The 15,500-nt window shown below is 34.9% G+C and overlaps 1 protein-coding gene across 1 annotated transcript in view; it reads left to right on the top strand.

The window, feature by feature from the left end:
• Nucleotides 1–10,683, top strand: part of SMC3 (structural maintenance of chromosomes 3) — a 44,455-nt gene extending 33,772 nt beyond the window's left edge. The window contains exons 26-31 of the mRNA XM_089244948.1: nucleotides 891–1,034; nucleotides 2,852–3,016; nucleotides 3,271–3,321; nucleotides 5,964–6,141; nucleotides 7,209–7,315; nucleotides 8,846–10,683. Of these exons, the coding sequence (XP_089101074.1) occupies nucleotides 891–1,034; nucleotides 2,852–3,016; nucleotides 3,271–3,321; nucleotides 5,964–6,141; nucleotides 7,209–7,315; nucleotides 8,846–8,917 (717 nt within the window). The 3' untranslated portion in view covers nucleotides 8,918–10,683. The remainder of the gene's footprint in view (nucleotides 1–890; nucleotides 1,035–2,851; nucleotides 3,017–3,270; nucleotides 3,322–5,963; nucleotides 6,142–7,208; nucleotides 7,316–8,845) is intronic.
• The last annotated feature ends 4,817 nt before the right edge of the window (nucleotides 10,684–15,500 follow it).

The raw sequence follows: 15,500 nt of genomic DNA, 5'->3' as shown, positions 1-15,500 counted from the left end.
AAAGCAGTTGGTTACATAGGCCTATTCTAGGTTTGGGGATTCTGGTGCTACCCAATAGCATTCAGTTGTCTTCTGTATTTTTAAGGCATGAAGAGCCATAAACAATATTTACAATGCTCAGCAAAGGGCTAGAAATGGAAGTGTTTCATTTGTCATAAATGATTACACCGGCATTGAACAGTAAAATTTGAACAAATCCCTTTAAAAAATGATGGACAACGCAGTAAAACAGGTTCACCTTGCCTTATTTACATCGGATCTTGTAATCTACACATTTTGCACTGTGCTTGTGAAAGTGGTCTCGAAGGAGCGTCATTCTTAAAAAACAAAAATTTGCTGTGCCTTGTCGAAGAGAGTTGATAAGCTCCACACTTTGGAAGACTCCAAAAACAGAATGTGATATATATGAGGAGCGACAGCAAAGAATTATCTGTGGTTGCTAGTACACTGTTTTGGCCAAAAATTGGTTTTGTAACCAAGTCATTTATCATTTTTCTTTGGCTTGAGTCAATCTTATAGGAAACTGAAATAGTGCTATGAAAAAAAAAGGTAATTCAAAATTAAATTTTTTTTTTTGCAAAAAATAAATTTTTTTAGGGATTTTTTTCCATTATGCTATGATTATGTTGTCTAAGGGGGTTACCCTCCCCCATCCTACTTTTTATTCCTGCATTTTCCTACTTTTTCTCATTTTTTGAGTGGGAGCCCTGTGGGAGCCCCTACAGTTTTTTAAGGACATAAATGCATTTTTTAGAACTTTTTAGAGCATCCTAGCTCTCCTATCCTAGCCCTAATGATCGCACGCTCAAAAATTATCAATTGTTACTGTGTGTGTGTTTTTTTTTTCCAATTAATGCTAAATGTAGTATCGTTTTTCCCCTCTATTTTAGTTGTACAAAAAATTGGAATCCTGTAACCATGAGTTAAAGAAGTACAGTCATGTAAATAAAAAAGCCCTGGATCAGTTCATCAGTTTTTCTGAGCAAAAAGAGAAACTTGTGAAGAGGAAAGAAGAAATTGACAGGGGATACAATGTGAGTTTCAAGGAATTTTATTTTTTCATGTCTTTAATTACTATTTATAAAATTTAAAATAGTGTTATTTGCATATACAGTTGAATCCCGTTTTAACGAATACCGTTATAGCGAAAATCTTGTTTTAACGAACTCTTTTCTAATCCCCCAAGTAAGTTTACATAGGAACAATGCTAGGTAACCTGGAATTCCTTTATAATGAAATTTTGTTTTAACGAAGTGATTTCTCCGGTCTCTTGGCGTTCGTTATAACGGGATTCGACTGTATATATTATTTTAACAAATGTTAACACTTTTAACATGAAAAATAGGCTATATATACACCAGTTTCCCAAAGTTTTTGTTGCATCGCCAATTTCTTCAGAAACTTTTTCTCTCACCGCCCCTCAACTCACAGCATAGGATCCTATGCTATATCGGAGGCTCCTATTGTCCCTTTGACCATTTCATTGTCCTCCAGTGGACGATATTGTTTACTTTTGGAAATACTGCTTTGCACTGTAATTTCTTTTTACATGAAAATTCTACATCTTTAGAAGAAATTGCTACCATATATGATCTGCACATGTCAATTTGTGGTTATTGCCGCTGTCACCAGTGATCAAATTCCTAGAATAAAGGGAAGGAGGGGGGGGGTTGTTAATCTTCATTTTATTTTCTGAAAAAAAAAAATATATATTGTTTCTTTTTCTCTTATGTGTAAGTCATCTTTAATGGAAGAAAGATCAGCAGCCTCTACTAGGAATCTAACCCACATCCTCTCACTTGCTGGGTGAGCACGCTAGACCACTCGGCTACAAAGGCCACTAGCTATCCATGTACATGTACAGTCATTCAGTGTAAGCAATCTCTAGGGAAAGAGGTTTGTTACCTTAGTGGCAGGGTACGCGATTTAAATTAGCTTCATTTAAATCATGATTAAAATCACAATTTAAATAAGTTTTAAAAAAAATTGTTGAAAAATTCACAAAATTTAAATTGAATTTGTCCTTTGTATGAACGTCAATGATATTGAAGTAAAAGTAACCTAGTATGGTGTGCATGTTATTGAAATCCTGTAAAGTTGCTGATTAAAAGAAATATAGAAGATTAGGTAAATATAGACTTGAACCTAATCCAGAGATACAGTGCAGAAAGATAGCTGTTGTATTTCTAGATTTTGTGCATGTAAAGAAAATTCAGAAAAAATAAAGAGCGCTAAACTTATAACTGCACTAAGTATTTACAGTGTGCTGCAATGATAGCACTAGGGGCCCCCTATAAAATAAAAAAAGACAACAAATCTATTAATTTTTGTATAAAGCCTTGAATTCTATGCCTCTAATTGCCAATTTAAAACAATAGATGTTGCACCAACATAATTGTTCCAACATGAATTTTTTTTTCATCAAGTCTGATTGCTGGAGGGAGGGGTACACCCCCCCCCCCCACCCGGGAGAATCTCCGGATTTCTGGATTCCAAAAGTTGGCACATCTGTACATTCTTAATAATTAAGAAGGTTCGTTTTAATTAATAAGCAGCCAGTTAATATTCATTAAAAAAATCTGTTTTTTTTTATATTTTTTTAAAGATGATTTTTTCATACCCTGCTTAGTCACAATAGTGGCCTAGCGCACTCACCAGGCAACTGAGAGGATGTGGATTCAATTTCTCATCTTCAAGTAAAACCAGTCCCATACTTTTTTTACATCTTTTCACATTTCAACTAATGTATTTCATCCTCTGTTTAAAATTGTGGGAAAATATATATATATTTTTTATAAATGAGTATTAAAATTCAGAATGAATCGTTGAAATTTATGAATCTTTTTTACAGTCCATCATGGAACTGATGAATGCTCTGGAACATCGCAAGTATGAAGCTATTCAGTTCACTTTCAAGCAAGTCTCAAAATATTTTGGTGAAGTATTCAAAAAGCTTGTTCCGCAGGGCTCTGCTACTTTGGCAATGAGAACTGAACATGATGATTCTGGATCTCAGGTAATGATTATTTATCATCTTAATTTTCATTATTCACAAATGAAAGTTTTGCTGTTCGTTCAGTTTTCTGAAAGGTCATTTGAGCTTTTTCAAGTAATATGTCGAGAGAAATGATTATTGTAGTTGCATTTAGTTTGCTAATTGATAATTTCTTTTTTTAATATATGAGCTGAAAATTTTCAGCAGCTTCATTTCTTTTGTTTTTGATTGCCTTTGTTACCTATGATTCATATTGATTTCTTTTGTTATTGCAGGAAAGTGATAGACCTCAAACTGTGGATCAGTTCACTGGAGTAGGAATTAGGGTTAGTATATGAACAAATCATTGTTACAAAAAAAATAGTAATAAAAAATATTTCTTGTGTTATTCTACAGGATATCCTGTAAGTGCTTATATGCCCTTTATCTCATCAACTGCCTGTTGTAGAAGTATGCTTCCAATTTAGAAAATGCTCAAAAAACATTCAAAAATTATGCTATACCAGTTTTACGAGTAAGAATACAGTGTGCCACAAAATAAAAAGAAATAAATTTTTATACGTTTCCCCTGTTAACTTCCAATTAGAAAGTTGTTGCCCTGTCTTTTATAAGCCCAACAAAAAAAATCATGTTTTTAACTAATATTCACTGAGATATTTTAGTTCAAAAATTGGAGATAAGTTGGGAAATAACACCAAAAATAAAAAGGACAATGCTTCTTTCTCTCATTTATGCTGCCCTTTCCCAACTTTTCTCTGATTTATGAATTCAAATATCTCTGGGAATATTGCAGTTAAAAACATTAGGGCTATTTTGTTTGGCTCAGAAAAGACAGAGCAACAACTTTATAATTGGAAGTTAGAGGACAGTGGGACCATATAAAAATTTAGATTTTTTTTTATTTTGTATTTTCACTCTTAAAACTGGTAGCGATGAATTTTTCAATACGTTTTGAACATTTTTTAAATTGAAACAATATATCTAGGACAAATGGTTGATGAGATAAAAACCGCATTAGCACGTACAGGACACCCTGTTAAAAAAATTGTCCAAGAAACACTTTTTTTAAAAATATAATATCAATTCTGCTCAACATTTATCTGTTATTGATATTGGTAGAACTGCCAAGTTTCTGGATTTAGCCTGGCAATGCTGGATTTTGCAAAGTGTACAGGATATCCAGATTATGAATTTATACTGCCAGGCTTTAATAACATCCATTAACAGTTGAAATCATACTAATTTAAAAAAAGAAAAGAAACATCAAGTTTGCTGTTTTTCTGCTGTTCCTCTTAAGAAAGTGACCTGCAGCCTGATTTACATGGAAAAGCACACATAGGTGTGTTTTCTGTATGAACGTTGGTCAAAACTGTCAAAATCTATCCATGAGCTTGGCAAATCATTAAAAAAATCTAGGCTCCAGAAAAAATTTTTAGGAGTCAAAATTTTTTGTTCTTCGAAGAAAAACATTTTAAAAATAATATTTCTATAAACTTTTTTCCAAGATGTAGCAGTTCCCCCTTCAATGTTGATAGATACGTTAATACACATTACAAAAACTTTGTGCAATGACTCGATTGTCCCTGTAAAATATGGGTAATATGGTTACATTAGGTATTACTTCTTAAGTTGGTTCTTATTGTGGCCATGAAAAAATTTGCTGGATTTTTAAGTAAATTGTGGGATTTTTGTAAGAATGTTATAGGGTTTTCACTTTCTGGAGGTTGGCAGGTCTGCATTAGGTATAAAATATTATATAACTTTAGTTAAAATATATAACTTTTAGTTAAATATACACTCATTGCCATAAAAATTTGCGCACTCAGAAGAAGTCGTCAAAATGAAACAAAATTTTACACATGTAAGTACTACATTGATATAAGTAAGTGATTAGAAAATCCAAGAAAAAGGACAATTTATTGCAGAAAAAAGTACAGATGAACAGAAGTTTTAGTACTCTGTTGGACCCCCTCTAGCGCAAATGCACAATGCGATACTAGCGGGCATTGAGGCATACAAGTTCCGTATGATGTCCTGAGACATCTCGTTCCACAGTTGCTGTAAATGCGCCTCTAGTTCGACCAACCTCTTAGGGTGTCCAACTTGCCGTCCCAAATGATCCCAGATATGCTTGATTGGTGACAAATCTGGGGATAGGGCAGGCCAGGGAAGGGTGGTAATGTGGCGGAGGCAGTCTTGTGACATCCTTGCTGTGTGTGGCCTAACATTGTCTTGTTGAAAAATGGCTCCTGGGAGCCCTGCCATGAGTGGCAACACATGTGGCTGAAGGATGTTATGGACGTACCGCTGGGCTGTCATTGTGCCATGGATCAATATTAGGGGTGACCGTGTATCGTAAGCAATAGCACCCCATACCATGACACCAGCTGTGGGAGCGGTGTGTTGCTGTAAAGCGAAGGCAGGATTGAAGCATTCACCACGGGCCTCCACACACGAACACGATTGTCATCACTGCTCAAGTTGAATCTTGATTCGTCGCTGAAGACGACCTGGTTCCATTCTGTTGCAGTATATATCCTGCCCTATCCCGTCGTGCTTGACACCACTCCAAACGGAGGCGTTGGTGTGTGGGTGTCATTGGCAGCACACGTAATGGGCGCCACAATACCAGATGCCCTTCAGCCAGGCACCTTGCGATGGTTCGGGAAGACACAAGGGGCCCGTAGTGAAGCTGCTGCCTGTGTCTGGATAGCTGCCAATGAGGCAGTTGTCTCTACGCGTGCGTTTCGGATGATGTGACGGTCTTCTCGACAACTGGTCTGTCGAGGGCGTCCTGAACCTGGTCGCCGTGTAAATGACGTCTCTTCTGTCCACTGGTCCCAACACCTCCTCACAGTAAAATCAGAATGGGCTAGTTGACGAGCTACTTGTCATTGGTGTAAGTAATTGGTGATTCATCTTTTCTTTTCAATGCCTTGATAATTATTGTTTGTTTTAAATTTTGAAGGTTTCATTCACTGGGAAAGCTGGTGAAATGAAAGAAATGCAACAATTGTCCGGTGGTCAAAAATCTCTTGTTGCTCTTGCTTTAATTTTCGCTATCCAGAAGTGTGATCCTGCTCCATTTTACTTGTTTGATGAGATTGATCAAGCTTTGGACTCGCAACATAGGAAAGCAGTGTCTGGTAATGCTAAAAAAAATTACTATTATTCTGTATTCATTGCTGCATCTTCTATATTATATACATTGGTTTTCTTTTGTTGAGCCACATTCTAGGTATATTGAAAATACATATTCATGTGTAGCAATTTGTTTCGATTAGTTGGGAGGCACAGAAAAACAAATTTCTGCTGTTTTTAAATCATCACGAATGCCAAAAATATCAATGAAAATGGCATTCTTATGGTCTAAAGATATGGAAAAACCCAACCTTTTTTTTTTTTATTTAACCCTTTCAGCAGCAATCCTGAGATATCTCATCAAACTTGATCTTCTTTATTTTAGTCACTCTAAAATATCCTGGGTTCTAAAAATGTGTTGAAGTTGTTTTTTCAGTCAAACATGTTTTCCGTTCCCCAATCGTGTCAACTGCCAATGGGCGAAGTCAGCTCTTGTTTAAGGTTAGATAAGAGGAGGGAGGAAAAAAAGACACTGTTTTAACCCCTTTCTTTCAGCACAGTAAAAAAATGTATGCCCAGTGTAAATGATACAGAAAGATTTTTTTCCAAAAAAAAAGTATTTCTTTGCTTTTTCCTAGAATTTATATACATATATAACATATATAGTGAGGGAAATAAAAGTGATGGGTGGAGTCAGTTTTTTTGTTGGTGGGAAAAGAAGTTATCAGCTCACAATTGGGAAGAAAAATTCCTGGAAATAGGTGGCAATTTATGGAAGGTTTTGCAATTTCCAATGTGGCAGTTATAATGTAGATCAGAAAAATTTTTGAAACTGCTTAAATTGTTAATATTTTGCGGTGGGGTGGGGGGTTATCTTTTCTTTTTTGTAATTATACTGTTGCTGTTCTTCCATTGTTGGGGTTTTTCTTATCTTCCATCAACAGCAGAGACGTACAATGTGTATTTCATTAATTTAAATACAGCATTATGTTTGAGAATGAGCTATATATCACTTTACTGGAGAGGCATTGGAACTTTGTGTGTTTGAGCATAGATATTTATTTATTTGAACATCAAATCATATGAGCCCTAAAACTTTTGATGTTTACAGTATTAATTTTTGTATTTGCAGACATGATCCACGAGCTTTGTAAGGATGCACAATTCATCACCACCACTTTCAGGCCTGAACTCTTGGAGAAAGCAGACAAATTTTATGGTGTAAAATTCAGGAATAAGGTATATACTAATATGAGTTTTTGTGAGATTTTATTCTCAAAAACCTGCATTTTTTGTATACTGCTGGTGATTATTGCACAAAAGACATTGAGGTTGTTTTCCCGTCCATGCAAATACAAATTCAACTATACTAACTTTGAATATATATAAACGTTTGTGTTATCCTTGTAAACATCAGCTAAAAACTTATGTTTTATAGAACTTTCTAATCACAGAAAGTTTGAAACATTTGGTTTGACTGGTAGATATCAGAATATAATATGGGTGGGCCAAATGTGACCCTCAAGCCAGCTGATTGTGGCATGCAATCTTAAACTTGGTTTTGTAAGAATGAGCTAAGTGGCACATATTCTCAGATGAACTTGAGCCAGTGGTTCTCAAACTGGGTCGTGTCAGTGAACTAGAGTGGTCGTGAGAGAGATTCTCCAAAATAAATACTTCCAAATGAGAAATTCATGTTTATTTTAAAATATATAAAAATTAAAGAATGCCTTTATTCAGCTCAGCAAATTACGATGTATCATGCAATGTAATTTTATCAAATTCTATTTGTACGATAATATATCTGCTTCATCATGCCAGAATCACGAATGTGCAATGTCCTTGCAAAAAGAGAACGTGGGAAATGGCATTTGAATGTTTACTCTACCCGTGTTTCTCTATGGAAGTTATTTTCCTAAAATGTTTTTTAATGTGTGTAAATGTTTTGTAATGCATGTAAATGTTCCAATAGGGATACACATTCGCATTTCAGGCATAAATTCGCATTTCAGGCAAAATAAGGTATCCAAACAGCTGATAAAAAAAAGAAAATTTATAAATTTGTGCTTCTGGCATGCCACGGACAATATCAAGTTATTACTTTTACAGGGTGGGTGACTTACAGGGAGAGAATCACCCGATTTCAAAATTGTATATTTATTAAAAATTAAAAGCACAAGTAATATGTGAATATACGAAGAAATGTGTTCACATTTTACGAACAATTTTTGTTAATGGTCAATTTCAAGTGTTCAATCATTTTGAAATCGGATGATTCTTTCTTAATCACCCTGTATATGAAAATCAAGGACCATACACCTCACCCACACTTCCATCTTGCATAAGGGACACTGAGTACATTAAAAAGCAAAGTAAATATTTATGATATTTAAAAAAAATTTGAATATCTTTGCAAGTCAATATCTCGTAATCAAAAATCGGAACAAGCGTTCTGAAAAGTGCTTTCAGGACAGCACATTTACTGGCAAAAAATCTATGTCTAGGAAACAGGGATATGTGGTCCGCCTATGTAAGAAACACAGATAAATTTTTGGTCAAAAGAGGGTCCAGCTTCAAAAAGTTTGCGCACCACTGACTTAAGCAAGGCACAGTTACAAATCACTTAAGTGACCCACAATGCATTTCAATGCATTCGGTTCCAACAAAATGTGGTGTTTGTTCAGAGGTGACCCCCGCCCCCCCCCCCCATTAGGTTTTACTGTATTTCCTCCAATTTCATTAACAATTTTTTTTTTAATATGATCTCAGGTGAGTCACATTGAAGCTGTCACCCAAGATGAAGCAAGGGATTTTGTAGAAGATGACACTCCACACGGTTGATGCATTATATCATATTTCTTTTGAAGAAAAAAAAAAAAAGATATGTGCTCATTATTTTTAAACTGTTTCATTGTGAATTTCCCATTTCATCATTTTCATTTTGCAGTGGACATTATTTTATGATTTAACAGCAAAATTGCTGCAGAGTATCTTTTATAATTTGCGTTTCTGAATCTTGATTTAGCAAATAGTTAAAAAAAAATGATTCTGCAAATTGTTGAAGTTATAATATATTAAAATTCAATAAAAATAATAATAAACTTTTCTCATACTTTTTTTTGAGGTTGAGTTGGTTTTTGATTTTTATAGCCGATATGCCATATTAGAATGTTACGTTAAATTCCAACTTCGCATAGATTTGTGCGTGATCATTATCATGATAACCATTTTTGTTGATGTGGGAAGGCAAAAATTAGACTAAGGTGAGATTGTTATTATTATTTTTCTGATCGAGAAAGTTGTACATAACCATTTTGGTATAAAAAAGAAAAAGGTAAATAAAAAAATTCATGATCATTGCTGTTTATAATTGAAACTAACATTGTACAGGACTCATCGTCGTAAAGCTAATATGTAACATCATATTCAGAATATCTTTAAGCTCTCTGTACCTTTTATTATTATTTTCTTGTATGTATCATTTCATTAATGTTCAGGGAGGCGTCGGATTGGTGATAAGAAATAGTTACTCTAAATTACCTTGTACTAAAAATATCTTTGAAGAAAAAAAGGAATTAATGTACTTGGATTAAAAGAAAGTGATTTCATGCTGTTGTGAATTGTTAAATTTTGCTTGATATGAGATACGCCATCATTTAATGTGATTTTTTTTTTTCTGTAATGTAGCATCACTGGAGTTATAATATATATATATATATATTGACAGGTTCCTATTCCTTATTTACGCCTATACTACCCCCCCCCCCCATGCTATTATTTCCACCTTTTTTTATTCAGCATAATAATTTTTTTTTCTAGCTTGCAGTTTCTGTAAATAGCTACAATGTATGTTGTATGTTAATGTTAAATGTTTTTCAAAGTTGCTTTGTGTAGCGTTTATCGTGTTTTTTGTTTTTTCTTTTGTATGCTGTGAGTCAAAATAATTTTCCTACAAAAAATTTGCGAGGTGGGGCTGAATTATTTTTTTTCTTGGGGGGGGGGGGAAGAGAACAAGTGTCACAAACTTGTGGGAAAATTTGTTACTTTAATAAATGTGAAAAAAAAATTGGAATAAAATTCAATTTTTAGTTTATTAAGCAAAAGAAAGGGTTTTGTAAACTCACAAGGTAACGGTTATTCAGTATTTTCTTCTTTTTAATACATTGATTCATTTAATGAATGCCCTTTATTATTACTTGATTATGTGGTTGTAAATATGGAGCTTTGCAGTTTTTCTTTTTTCTCTCTTCAATTCAAGCAATAGTTGTATGTAATATCAGTTGTGACTTAATTGTGCTTATTTTTTGCATTTTGGATGGTTTTTTGGAAAGTCTTGATTCCAATTGTTTGTCATAAAAATTACTGAAGGATCTTAGGTGCAATTCATATGGTTTTCCCCAGTTTATTGAAAGTGTTTGCTCATTTTACATATTTGTGAGTTGAGTTCAAAAGTTTCCTTGAACTGAATTGAGCATTAAACATTGTAATTTAACGTTTGGATATTTTGATATGTTTGTGACAAACTGCAGAAATTCGATGGCATGTGTTTGTTCTTTCTTGGATGGTGGCTCATTTTGTAAATAATAAAGAAAAAAAGCATCCATCATAAATTTATTGAGTTTTTATTTATTTTCTCTACAACAAAAAACGGTGACTTGACCGCAGCAAAAAATTGTTACCGTAGGGAGTCCCCCATCGCGGGGTTAGCGCACCAACCTCTCGATGAGTATAAAAAACAAGCCTGACGTTCGGAATCGGCAATAAATCATAGGTCCCGGTCTAATTAGCTCTTGTGTGCAGAAAATGACCGTGGTGCGACAAAAGTAATCAAATGATTTATTTTCTCAATGTATCTTTATATGTGTTGCTGCCAATTTGCGAATTGGCAGAGAGGTATGGTCAGTCTGATTTGCAGAAATAATTTGGGTGCAGTGACTAGAGATCCCTGGCCAATGTTTGATGTGCTCATGTAAGACAGTTCAGTAGGCCCAAATCAATTTTTTTCATTGTTAATGATTGATACATGGCTACGTATAGTAGCTGTATTGGATTAGCTCTATGTGACGAGAGGAGGGAGAAGAGAAGTTTGTGAAGAAAAACTTTTTATTATAATAGTGTAGACATATATAGCATTCTTCTATCGAATTTTGAAGGAAAAAAAATGACTGTGATATGATGGGTTGCCATAGGTAACACAGACAATTATCATTTACAATTTTAAAAAAAGCCAAATGGCGATGACTCTAAATCATGCCTTTTTTTTTTACTTTGGCCCGGGATCTCTAGCCACTTTGCAAACTGGCTGGCCAAAGCCGACAATTCACAACTAAATTGGCCAATTTGTCAACTGACAGTTTGAACAGATTTTGATGTCAGAGGTCTGTGTGATTTGGTTATGCAGACAGTTAACATCAAGTACCGATTATTTTTAATTTTTACTTTTGCCTATTTTTCTCTGCCTTCTATATTATCAACAACTTGCAATTGAATTTACGTGAAAAAAAGCATTAGCATAAAATTCTATTAAATCAGCTTTTGGTTGCCATCATTCACTTTTTAATTTTAATTAATGAATATATTTACACCTGCGCTGTATTCTTTTTATCTTTCTTTCAGGTCAAAAGAAATAAGATATACAGGGGTCCCATCAAGACCGCTCAAACTCTGCACAGCCAGATTCCTCGCTTGGAATATATAAAAAATACCCGAAGAACTGTACCCCTGTATGACCCATATAGTTTTCGAGAAAAATGTGAAAGAAAAGTATGACGAAAGTCATACTTTAGAAGTATTACATATAGTGCAAGAAAAATAAACTTTATTGGAAACATGAACATCAATATTTGCATATGTTTACATAGGAAGATGTTCAAAATGTCCACTGCTCATATCAAGGCATTCATGCGCATGCCGGGAAATGACGTCAAACTGTCATTTGATATAGCACCAGATATGACGTCATACTTTTCTTTCATATTTTTCTCAAAAACTATGGGTCATACAGGTACAGTTTTTTAGGCATTTATATTCCATTAGGCATATGTATTCCAAGCAAGGAATCTGGCTGGCTGTGCAGTTTGGGCGGTCTTGATGGGACACCCTGTATGTGCGTCACTAATACAGATGTCGTCATTTGGGCGAGAGCATTTTATTAGCTTTTAGCTACTGCTCTCTTTCCTGTCCTAGCTTTCTTCATCACATTATGAACTAACTGTACTACTGTGTCCATTCAAATATAATATTGTTTTTTTCTCTCTGTATTTTCTTTCAAAATTTAATTGTAAACACTAATATGTATAGTTTTATTGTAATTGACTGAACTCATCCATATTCCTCTTGGAACTTCTAATGAATTAGTACATGCTGGAATGTGTGTATGTGTTATGAACCTGAGGTGAAGTTTGTTTCTGTATTATGTTTGTTGTGTGTGTGGTGCCGCCCTCTGTTTTTCTAATTATGAGTAAAGTGTAATGACTGAATCATTGTAAGCCTGTTGCTCTCTATGGCGAGACTTTTTAATGGGGAGATCGGCCTGCATTTGCACCTCAAAGTTGGAAACCACATGAAACTAACTTTAGCTGACCACCACTGTGGTAACGGTAGGGTTAGAACCCGAATCCTTGCAATGCGAGTCCGTCACTAGACCACCACAGCGGCTATCGTAATTGACTGGGAACAAATAATGTTCAGATGAAATTCAAGTCGTTTTCCAGACCCACGATAAAATACAGGCCCTTCACAAAATAGAAATTGATGAAATCATGGCATTTCATTTATTTTGTGTAAAATTAACTAGATTATTTGAATTTCCACAAAATTACTTATTTTTCAAAAAAAAAAAAAAAAATTAAGGATCATTTTCGCAATACCAGGACCCCTATATAACAGAATTTTCTCTGAATATGATGCATTGAAATGATTAGTCAAACATCAGTAGTTATTCGAAAATGAAAAAGTCTGCAGGAATGAATGCTAGAATAAAAGATTTAATTTCATTGTAATTATACACATGCAATTTACTGGACATGATTATTTATATACTTTTTAAATGACCATTTTTTATCCAGTCGATATCAGAAGGCCTGCGTATTGCCACACAAAATGTCGTCTGGTACAAACGAAGTCAAGTTATTTGTCCACTTCATGTTTGGTGGTACCATCATCGTCTAACTCGTTATCTCAATTTCATCTACACATTTTTCAAACTGTCAAGCAGTATGTTGTCATCCATAGAAATGACATTAAAAAGTGTGCTGGAATTATCATATGATGATCTAGTTTTCAAGATTTTCTTTGGGTTTGCTTTTTGGAATTTTAACAGAGGTGAAAAATAATTATTTCATTCTCTTACAATATTGCAGTAAAAATGTGTAAAAAAACATGCAATTTGAATGCATAATACAGTATGTACATTCCACTTACGAAAATTCTATGTTATGGTCAAAACCCACATATATTTTTTATTACACGCAGCAAAATAAGTTCACTTGCATCTACTATATTCTTCCATAAAAGAAATTAAGTAAAATGGTACAAATATGCAAGTTAGAAATAAAAGATTAAAAAATAATAATCCAATCAATCCACGTATGAAGTGGGAGTCAGCCACCATACAGGAAAACAAAACATGGTAAGCAGAGTTTCCAATGATTTCTCTAGTTAACCATCTATATGTTATACTCTTTCTTCTCCTAGCATCAAGGTGATGACTGAATGACGGATTTGTCCATTTCTTTTGAAGAAAAAACAAACTGGAGATAAGCCGAGTTTTTTGATCGTTGTAATGGGTTGAATGGTATTTACTGGTTATGATATTGGGCAAAAAATAATATGGTGGAAATAGGGCAGGGGCCGTTCAAGTATTACGTCAGTAAAAGTCTGATTTCCCCCCCCCCCTCTTAGCAAAATTTCGTCATCAGCTCTGCTCCTCTGAATCCTAACGCATATTGGTGGGATCAGAGACGTACACGGGGGAGGGCCGTCTCAGACGATCAAAAATTTATTTTTTTAATGCAAAAAAATATATTTTTTTTTAAATTGAAATTTCGGAAGAAAGTTCCTTTGTTATTATAATCAATTTCTATTAATTTCAATGCTATTTGAAGGCTATAAGCTCAAAATTTATCTTTAATAAATTCATTGCGACCCACCCTCTAAGCCAGGTATGGTAAATCGCATAAAGGCCCTTTGCCCACGAACCAAATATGGCCCTGGGGGTCATCTGATGCGGCCTGCCCTCCTCAAACCTAATTTTGTAAAAATGAACTAAGCGGCACATTTTTACAGATCGCTTACACTTATCGCTCACATTACAGATACCCGTGGTACAATTCCAGAGCATTTAAGCGGCCCGTGGTACATTTTCAGATCACTTAAATGACCCGGGACACAGTTCCAGAACACTTAAGCGATACGTGACACATTTAGAGATCCCTTGATTGACATGTGGCATATTTTTAGAGCACTTAAGCGGCCCCCAGTGCGGTTTTACATCACTCTAGTTTCCCGCGGCACATTCTCAGATTTTTTGTGATCCGCGGCATATAATCACTTAAGTGATGCGTGGCACAGTGCCAGAGAGCTTAAGCGGCCCGGACACATTTCCGGACCCATTGCCCGTTAAAAGTGTGGTTCTTAATCAGGGGGTCCTCGAAGAGAATTCAGGATTCGTGAGAGCTTGGATAAGAAAACAACTCATTGTTTTTAACATAGCTATAAACAGAATATTATTTTTTGAAGGAGTTGGGCATTCATTTTTCTTCATTTTATTGGCAAGGGGGTCCGTGGACTTTTTCCGTGGAGCACAAATAAGTACCCTTAGTTAAACTCCTTCCACTGAAAGAGGAAAATAAAAGAAAAAAGTCACACATCAAGAAATTGTTAAAAAATTTGAACTGATATGAAAAAATGGAAGTTTGGAAGGTTCAAAGTCTTCATAGAAAATCTCAAATTGCTCCCTTGTGGGAAGTGGGCCCCACGATGGGATAACCATTGTTTTACGTGTAATCTTATATATAAATGTGAAAGTATGTATGTATGTATGTATGTATGTATGTATGTATGTATGTATGCTCTTTATACAAATCTACAGTTTTAGACCGATCGCCGCCAGATTTTGCATATATACCAAACAGGTCCGGGATTGAACCGTAGGCTACTTTAAAAGTTCGTCAGAGCTGGGCAAATGCCCGAAATGGGCGAAAAACTGCCGGGCAACAATGGTTTTGGGGCCTCAACAATTACTTTCGGAACGTTTACTTTGGTTACCGTGGTTCCCAACAATGCGTTTCAGACGTGTATATGTCTTTGCAATGGTTTGTCACATCTTTAACGCTGCCATCATTACAGTTTATTCCTTTATAATGGTTTGGCTCTTTTCCAATACTCCCAGTAATTGAAGAAAACCCTGGAAGCGCCAGATATT

This window comes from Pholcus phalangioides, unplaced genomic scaffold (assembly GCF_987345545.1).
Source record: "Pholcus phalangioides strain wild (caught in Gottingen) unplaced genomic scaffold, Ppha-v1.0 ptg000015l_1, whole genome shotgun sequence".
NCBI classification, from domain to species: Eukaryota; Metazoa; Arthropoda; class Arachnida; order Araneae; family Pholcidae; genus Pholcus; species Pholcus phalangioides.
The sequence above is the reverse complement of the archived record's forward strand: the minus strand, read 5'-3'. Positions and strand labels throughout refer to the sequence as shown.